The 9,575-nt window shown below is 40.5% G+C and overlaps 2 protein-coding genes across 3 annotated transcripts; one reads left to right on the top strand and one right to left on the bottom strand.

Annotated features, from left to right (window-relative positions):
* Positions 1-601: 601 nt before the first annotated feature.
* LOC124027029 (histone chaperone asf1b-A-like) lies at positions 602-3,972 on the bottom strand. Its single transcript, XM_046339588.1, has 4 exons — positions 3,401-3,972; positions 2,467-2,582; positions 1,864-2,040; positions 602-1,372 (listed from the first exon to the last, which is right to left on the bottom strand). The coding sequence occupies exons 1-4, from the start codon at positions 3,507-3,509 to the stop codon at positions 1,217-1,219; spliced, it is 558 nt and encodes a 185-aa protein (XP_046195544.1). The 5' UTR covers positions 3,510-3,972; the 3' UTR covers positions 602-1,216.
* Positions 3,973-4,974: 1,002 nt separating this feature from the next.
* On the top strand, positions 4,975-9,396 carry LOC124027030 (protein crumbs homolog 3-like). Of its 2 annotated transcripts, none has more exons than XM_046339589.1 (4): positions 4,975-5,301; positions 6,158-6,383; positions 8,090-8,133; positions 8,248-9,396. In XM_046339589.1, the coding sequence occupies exons 2-4, from the start codon at positions 6,284-6,286 to the stop codon at positions 8,455-8,457; spliced, it is 354 nt and encodes a 117-aa protein (XP_046195545.1). In that variant the 5' UTR covers positions 4,975-5,301; positions 6,158-6,283; the 3' UTR covers positions 8,458-9,396. The 2 variants fall into 2 exon arrangements, with proteins under 2 accessions (XP_046195545.1, XP_046195546.1); XM_046339590.1 differs by lacking the exon at positions 4,975-5,301 and adding an exon at positions 5,613-5,946.
* The last annotated feature ends 179 nt before the right edge of the window (positions 9,397-9,575 follow it).

The following is a 9,575-nucleotide window of genomic DNA, read 5'->3' as shown; positions in this document are numbered from 1 at the left end:
TTGCCATTAACTCTTATGCAGAAAATGACAGCCATACATTTCATAGCTGTCCATAATTGCAAGCATCCATACATGCATGTTTTTTCAGCAAACCGTTCACTAAAGGATTACAATTACATTCAGTGAACTCTGAAGTCAATGACAAGAGAACATGATTCAGTGAAAAAGGGAGATTTGCATGTTAATATTTGTCTTGAACACAACCCATACGTAGAATGTATGCACACATGACTGTAAGTCGCTTTGGATAAAAGCGTCTGCTAAATGGCATATATTATTATTATATTATAACTGTAATTCAAATTGCATGGCAACAAGTAAAACAGGCTACCAATTTCAAAATGTGCACTACAGGTGAGCATACTTCACTACAGATATTTATGAATGCAACAAAAATTCGAGGAAGCCCCACCCATTATTTTCAATGCAAAACCCTTCAAAGTTGGAAAAAGGTGATTCTCCTAGAGTTCAACATCTGCCATTTTTATCACATCTCAAAGCTTGTCAGGGACAATCACACATCACATAACAAAAAGATTTTTTATTTCAAAAACAAAATGGCACACAGGAAAATAAACATATGTACATACCATTATTAGCAACCCCCCCCCCTCCCCCATCCAAAAGTATCCCAAAACACCAACAGGGAAAAGTGTAACTCAAATGCTATAAGGACCATTACCACTGAAACACAATGGCTCAGAAAGTACAAAAAAATACCACCATTATTTTCCTTCCTGCAACTTGAGTAATTTCTTCCTCCATTTTGCTTCACTAGTGTCATAATCCTCTGTTGGTATTTACACCACATAATTAACAGCTGACTAGTTGGTGTGAATCAGTATTTCTGCCAATTAGCTGCTAACCATCTATGGAAACTTGGATACTTCAGCTGTTGCCCTGTTGATAGTATTAAAAATGAAAGGATGAATTAGTTTTTCAGCATGTTATAGACATGAAAGTGAAAAATGTCAAATAGATAATAAAGATTACTCCAGAAAGATTGTCTTGGATGCAAGACACTGTAGTCCAAGGTGGGAGTGTGTTGTTGACAGTTTCTGGGAAATAAGGGCAGCTGTAAGGCAAAGCTGGCTGTACATCCAAGTCAGAATGTCCATGTCCATTCTTCTGCTTATAGTGCTTGGGTTGATCGAAGATTATGTGTATATGTATTTTTCCCTCTACAAGCAGTCCATAGAGTTGTCAGGTAGCAACCCTATGGGTGGGGCCTTGCCCGGAGGCAAGATGGGGGCAACATAGAGTTGGGGGCAGGATCCACATTCTCTGAGTCTTCCATCCTTTCTGCACACCCTTCCCAGTTGATATGGAATCTTGTTACACGTGGGTTTGAAGCCAAAATATTTCTCTGAAGCTAGAAAACAAACAGCATCAAGAGGGAAATTATTCAGTAGATGTCCTTATATTTGCAGTAAGACATGTTCCATTTTTACATTATACTAAAGCCTGAGCAGTACTGTGGCACACGTGCCCCTGATGATTGAGCGGAGTTTGCACTTTAAGACCAATGTATTAATGGATATTTCGCCCTTCCACAACGCAAAGGTTTAATATAATTCCAAAAAGTTGTCCCCTCTCCTCTACCATCATTCATTGCCTTCATAGATCTGATAAAAGTGGTAGGTGTAAGCAATAGCTCCACCTAGTTTACACAATATTAATGTAACAGCCCTGTCAGATATGTGAATGGGACCTATGGCAGACGGGAGAGAACAAGTAAAGTGCAAGTAAGCATTTCGTTGGACAGTGTATACCTTATGTATCCTATACATACAACTAACACAACTTGAACATCTTCCTGGAAGGAAACACAGTCAAGCACACAAATTGAGTTTCCTCCTTTACCTGTCCATAGTCAGGTTTTATTGGTGGGTTTTCCCGCAGCTCAGGGTCGGTGTACTCGTTGTTGACGTAGTAGCCGATACGAATGAACTCCTGTCCGCGGTATGTACAGGTGATTAGCGCCACAGTTACGCCGACAGCATCACTTTCTGGAATCAGACCCGTGTTTGGGGCATCCGCCTGTTGAAGGATAACATACAGTAGATGAGGTGCAAGGAGGAAGGCAGGAGAAGAGATGGGTAAGAGAGAGGGTGTAGTTTCTATTTCTGATTTCTCCAATACAGCACCAGTGTTGTGATTATGTTATAAGCTCATTGTTATTGTTTGGGAAAGGTTTCCATCGCTAGGGCTGTCACTAAGGTCAGAATCAATCTCTGCATCATCAAATCAGTTGCTTTGTGAAGGTGTTAACAAATGTTCACAGTTGGCCATTGTTATGTAAATTATATCTTAAAAGTACTAGTGGCCTGGCTTTGGCCCAAGTCAGAGCAGGCCCACTGGGAGAGAGAGAAATTAAGAGGGCCAAGGAAAGCTGCAGCCAGACTACTGCAGCCAGACTACTGCTGAAATAACATTGTTAGTTACTGCCATCTATACAAAACTCACCTGGAACACAAACATGTGCCTCCCGGCTGGTACTGGGCCAACCAGAACAGAGTCAAGGGTCTGGTCATACTCTTCACTCTCTGCTGAACCCACATATATTATCTTCCACTCAAGATCTGCAACACAAAAAAGTATCAAATCAAATCACTGTCTTCCGGACCCACAAACTCAGTTCGAAATGTTGGAGAAAGCAAGGAAATTGCTGGACTGTGAAGACTGCTCTGGTCAGAATGCTGTTATCAATGACACCTGTGAATTGAGGGTAGTGGGTTCGATTCCCGGGACCACCCATACGTAGAATGTATGCACACATGACTGTAAGTCGCTTTGGATAAAAGCGTCTGCTAAATGGCATATTATTTATTATTATTTATTTGATTGTTTGGGTAGATAACGCGAAAGGCAAGTGGACATGTCAATGCGTGTTCCTCCGTCAGAATTCCCCGCCGCAGCCAACAAAATACAAACAAAAGTTGGACACCATTCTGGCTAAGCTAGCCAGCTATAAGCAAAGTAGCCAACTAACTAGAAATATCAACTAACGCCATCGTGTAGCTAAGCAATATCACAAAGTACAATGTGTTTTATGTATTTATATGTTTAAAAAAATACAAATAAACGAGCCACCTCTTTGTTCAGTAGACATAAGGGATCAATTAACCATTGTTTGCCACCGGTCGAATAATTACTTTAATTCTCATCTGACAATTTATGGCAAGTTTGCTAACGTTAGTTCGCTAGCTAAATTGCCAGTTTGAACATGAAGTAGCTAGCCTAGTTGAGAATCTCAGTTAGCTAACTAGCGAGGCAACCTTAGAAAACTAGCCATAAATCGTCTGAGATTTAGCTAGCGAGCTAACGTTAGCAAGCTAGCCATAAATCGTTAGATGAGAATAAACAAAGTAATTTTTCGACAGATGAGCACAACACTTACCTTCTGGCAGGTCTTCCATGCACTCAAATGTTATTTCGAATTGAAATGGGTTTCCGAATCGACTCGGGTTATCGAGGACAGCGACATTTAGTACTTGAACCTTCGCCATTATTGCGGCTCCTGCTGCGAGTGACGGACACTCTGGCTGAGAGCAAATTTTCCTGGGGAAGGTTTCAGGCCTCAACAATGTAGCAACTAGCAAGCAATGTGTTCACGCAGCGTACACAAAGATAAATTATATCACTGAAGAAATTCGGTTGTTGCATTTAAAAATGCATCTGATTTCGCAGGTTGACAGCTACGCTTTAGTGTAATTTTGAAATTACTTGGTAGATATATCTTATTGTTATGATAGCCTGCTATATGAGACAATCATTTCAACAGAAATTGTATTTTTTTTAAAGAAAGTGCCATTAATGTTTTAAGTATTTACTGTTATCTGGAATATTCCCCTGACTAGTTTTGTTCAAAACAACTATTTCAAAAACCACCCGCCAGTAAATTTCACAAAGCCACCAAAATGTCGAAGGAAATGGGGCGGGTGGTTTTTCTGTTCTAAACGATGATTCACTGGATAGAACAACAGTAAAGCTATGATTGGCAAGCAACAAGCATGTAGTGCTCGAACAACGCCACAAGCCGCATGCAATAACGTTTCAGGTAGGAATTCAATTGACACGACCCTACTCCCGCATGTACCCATTGCTTTGACCAAAGCAAAAAACACAACCACTGTACCAAATTCAGCCACTCTTTTAGATGGAAACATGCCTACATGTGTGTCGATACATGGGAGACCATTAACCGAAGGACCTATGTGGCAGGGATACTTTCTGCACACATAATGATGTGACTAATCAGTGCTTTTTGCAGACTGCAGAATGTAGGCCTACATAACATACAATATTGGGGTGGTTATGGGTTGACAATCAACCACACCAAATACAAACATGGAAATAGAATCATACATGGATCAGATTGTGTTTTCTATGCCAGTCTTCAGTCACATTATAGCATAGGCCTAGATGAAACTGCGATTAGGCAAGGATTAAGGGACCATGATTAGCTGTGTTTATGGTATTTCAGGATTATTTTTTATCTTGCTTTGAGGATAGGGTCAGCTAGAAAAATATAATTGCTCTCCACTAGAGGTCCTAAAACTGCAAACAAATTCTCACCATGCACTCACATGAAACACGTGTTCCTTAAAATACAGGATTTAAAAAATGCAGCCCAAATTTTCTCAAAATGTTCAGTGTTTACTCATTGGGCCTGAACATATTCCACAGCCTTTTATCTTTCTTTTGCAGATGGAAAAAAAAGGTAGATGAACACTTTCAAGGCTTCAGACACATCAATAGAACAGTGTAGAACTTGAGAAAGGGTCCCATAGAACTATAATAGTAAAGGATCCATAATGAGAGAGAGAGAAGAGCAATGGGAGGAAGTAGGCTCCATTGAGCAGGTAGATTTCTGTCCACTAGTCCGGTGCCTCATCATACAAAGGGTATCTGTCTGTTGTACCACAGGTTGATACTAGGCTCAGGTACTGTAACATGAGACTGAAGTGAACCATGTGACCATAGGGGCGACGTGAGGAGGGAATTTAAAAAAACTGTTTTACATAGTTAAACCTATACAGGTAGTCTAATATGATATATATCAAAATAAACCCATTCAGCCAGTAAAACGGCTTTGCCATCGGATTTAGTTTGCAGATTATTTTTCAGACATTGTTGGGAGCGGTTTATTCATAAACACGTCCTGACATATGATCCAGTTTCGGTTCACCCACTCACTCGTTTAGGTGAGGCGGCGGAAGCGAGACGGTGTTTTTTTTCGCAAGGAGTTGGATTGATCCCCGTTGCCTAAAACGGATATCAACATTATTCGGTGAAAAGGTGTGTATAATGTTCTGTACAGGTCTGTCTATAATAAAATTATATACTTCTTGTATTATTAGATCGACTAATTTGTTGTGGAGCAGGAGTGCAGTTTATCTTTACATAAAATGGCTTGGAAGTATTGGAAATTAATTATGGGGCACTATAAATCCTATACTTTACAATAATTTTATTTCGATAGGATGCTACTTTTACAACATTTACTAAGAATATGACTCATGAATTGTCATTTGTTATCTCAATGCCCTCCCTCCCCACCTCCCTGAACAGGTGCAATTGTTCACATACACCACTAGTTTTACTAAATCAGCCAACCTTAAACGGGGGTGGTCATGTTTCGACATGGTGCTGAATTAATCACAATTGTAATTTTGCCTCTATGGTTAAATGTACATTTTAGACATTTAGCTGATGCTCTTATCCAGAGCGACTTCCAGGAGCCATTAGGGTTAAGTGCCCTGCTTAAGGGGACATCGTCAGATTTTTTTTATCTCGTCGGCTCAGAGATTCTAACCAGCGACCTTTCAGTTACTGGCACAACGCTCTTATCCGCTAGGCTACCTGCAGCCCTATCAATTTCCGGTTGGACAGTTTCTGACAGTCTGAAATGTTTATAATAACTTGATCCATTGTATTGTCATGGTATGGGATAATTGTTTTTCCTGGGACTTACAATGATTCTATGCAGAATGAAGTATAGAAAGCTGTTGTGATTTCATCTTCTCTTACATTTTATGTCACTTTATGAACCAGACTCAATAACATTGGGGTTTCGATAGAGACTCGGGCTCAGTGTGGCTCCTCATGAACGGTTCTTTTGTTCTTTAACACCATCTCACCTTCATCTCTCTAGAGCGGCCCTGGAGACTGACACCGGTGTGCTTGTCTGCTGAGCACTACTCCTGATGAAATGGCCCCGACCTGATGTCCAGGCGTCCCCTTGCTGATGGTCTATCCTCTTTAGAACCCATTGGTTTAAATGGAGATGGCACTGCTCCCAGACATCGCGGCCCGGCCTGGTCTCCTGGCTGGGAGTGTCCTACTCCTGGTCTTGGGGAGTAATCCTTCCTGGGTTGTGGGTGAGTCATGCCACCGCCTCTACAACCCCCCCCCCCCCTCCCCCATCCTTCTTGTGAAATAACCCCAACACCACCACACTAGATTGTCTCTGTACTTGGAACAATATGTACCTTACTTGGAAAAATATGCATAAAAACACAAAAGCAGGGTGCACACAATTCTAGCCATTACTCAATAAAAAACTAAAGCATGCAGTAACATGCCAACAGGTTGTACAAATATTTTGTAATGCGTGAGAGCTTTGGGTAGGAACCATTGGTATGAAAAGCTCTGGTACACCCACTTTTCCTAATGCGGACATGTGATTTCTCTGATAGAAGTATGGTAATACTTAATGCTTGTATCTGTATCTTTATTACTGGTTCTAAAGTATGTATGAGCCCTTCTATGTTTTATTTTACACTGCTATTCGTCAGTCCACTGAACTGTTAGTCAGGATCATTATCAGATGATAGTAAGACCTTATAAGGGGGTTGTATGTGCTTATAGAACGTTTTCACAATGCATTATAGCTGTATATTACCCAGCAAGAAACAATAGATAAAGCAGCCCTTAGTGGTCGTTCTGAGTGCTCTTCTGATTTTCTGGTAATGGGACAACACTGAACAGGAGTGCGGACATCTCCAAGCTGTAATATCAACTGTAGTTAGTTTTCTACAATACCCATATCAGGCTGTCACTGCTACAGGAGGTTTTTCAGTGTCTCATTTTGAGAAAAAGTTGTGCCCCTCCCCCAAACAACCTACCCTTGTTTTTTGTTATCAAGGTGTACTGTTGCCCCTGGGAGAGTTTACTATTTCACTATTTGCATTAGCCAATCATTAACTTAGTTTGACATCCCTAAATGGGCGTTGAAGTTTTCTAAGCAAGACATCTACTGTGAATTAATAGTCAATAATCACTTTGACACTGCACTGACATGGTAACCAAAATATAATAGTGCTTTTCCAGATACTTCAACTAGTAAAACTGTTTAGGGGCTGAGCTTCACTGACCACGGGCAAAGGCCGCATTCCAAGTCCTCTCCTCCCCCTCTCCTACATTCAAGTAGTTACTGTGCGGGATGTCACAGAGTAATCACATGGCTTGCCATGGAGAAAGTGCCTGAAAAAAAGCACTGGACTTGAGGAACTCAGTGATCCCATCGCATTGCAACAGGCTATTATGTTGTCAATCTATCAATCTAAAAATGACATCAACTTCCACCTTTCTGTTTTGTTTCCCCCTCCCCCTAGGCTGTAATTAAATTACTCTTAACTCTATTTAAGTAACGTGTTAAAACGTTTGCTCATTTGTTTATTATGATCCCAATTAGCTTTTACAGAAGCTGCAGCTACTCTTCCTGGGGTCCACAAAACATGAAATGTAACAAAACACAGAAACAGTCACAAATTTAAAATACAACGAAATACAAACAATACAACTAAAAAATTATACAAACAATATTCATATACATGCTTTCACATTTGCATGTTGTTCTGGTATGTGGTCATGTGTGGACATGTAGGTTGTTGCCTCAGAGCACCACATGTGTCATTTCTATCACCTGCACTTGGTATACAGTGTGTCATTTTAAAATGACCTGTTTTTCCACATTGTTCAATCCTAGTGTGTTATGCTACATTGATCAAAGCGAGGGTCTATTTGTATTCTTGTAGCAAACTATTACAATGACCTGAGTGGTAATCTTGAATGTTTTCTACAGGGGACAACACAACTAATAGTCTACCCTCTAACACAACTGCCCCAGTGAGTAAACTGCTGCTATCTTTATCTCTGTTTTTGTTAGAGGAACTTAAACCAGAAGTATCCAGAGCTTTATTTCTGAGAATGACTACTACCCCTGTGTTGTTCTGCATCTAGGGACCCAACATTGCAGCTATTGTGGCCCCGACTGTTATACTGGGGCTGCTGGCCATAGCATCTGCTGTGCTAGTGTGGCTTTTCTGCGTGGTGAGGAAGAAGAGGCAGACGGAGGGGACGTACCGGCCCAGTGCTGAGGAGCAGACGGGGGCCAGCAGTGTTGAGAGACCAGACACACTCAAACTGCCCAAGGAGGAGAGACTCATCTGAGCCTAGTCTCTCAGAAGTCTCTCAACACCTGTCCTGTACATCCAAGCAACAGCAAAATCCCGATGACTGTAGAAGCTCCACCTAAAGAGCTGATGATTACCTAGATATTAGAGGGTCATGACACAACGTTGACAGATACAGGATGGGACGAGAGGTACACAGCACCTAGCCCTGGAAGAGGAGGGCCCAGGCACTGTGTACTGTACGTACTGCAAGCACATGGAATAGTGCTAGTACAGGACTTGGACACAGACGTTGGGATAGCTACAGCAAATACCACAGCTTGTAACTAGAACTAAGGTTCATGAGGCTCTGACTGCTTTCTCTATGGTGTGTTATTTAATAGCACTGGAATATTTGAATGGGATAGACATGTACACAATCATTCAAATGGTCATACTGGAAGAGGAAACAAACCTTCACCTGCACTAGATGGAAGAGGACCAGTATTCAGTCCCTGCTCATACTCGTCTTTGATAAATACATTTCAGTCTGAGTATTTCAGTCCTCTGTCTAGGCAATTTGGTTCTCTCAACAGCTACAAAAAGACTGCTGTTACCTGTGATACCTTGATACATGTAAAAAATTATATTGGAATGTAATGTAAATGTTCGTATAAATGCCTTATAGATTACTTAAATATATAGCGTGCAATAATATTTGTTTAACCACTACTGATTGTCAGAAAAGCATTTAATTGTCTAGATTTTTACACTGATTACTTACCTCAATACATGTCTCACTACTGAATCAGTCCTGTATCAGTCCTGTATACAGCTTTACAGATAATGACACTGTAAGCTAATATTATCTGGAAAACATTTCTCCCAGTGGGATATTCTGTTTGCGGATACTGTGTGCAGAACAAATAATTATGTCATTATTAATCATATTTAAGCACAAAATGAATGATTGTTTACATTTGAATAATTGTATTGTAGTATTTGAATTCAGAATTTAGCATTAATTTAACATTGGCTGAACTGTGATACTACATTAGATCATATCTTCTATGTGTGTTCTTACCAGTACGCTGTTTGTATTTTGAAAAGCCTATGATGGGATTCAATTCTCATCATGTAGAGTTGTTATACGATGTCATGACCTATTTATCTTTT

The sequence above is a fragment of the Oncorhynchus gorbuscha genome, unplaced genomic scaffold (genome assembly GCF_021184085.1).
Source record: "Oncorhynchus gorbuscha isolate QuinsamMale2020 ecotype Even-year unplaced genomic scaffold, OgorEven_v1.0 Un_scaffold_2897, whole genome shotgun sequence".
NCBI lineage: Eukaryota > Metazoa > Chordata > Actinopteri > Salmoniformes > Salmonidae > Oncorhynchus > Oncorhynchus gorbuscha.
Note: the sequence above shows the minus strand (reverse complement) of the source record. Positions and strands in the feature narration are given on the sequence as shown.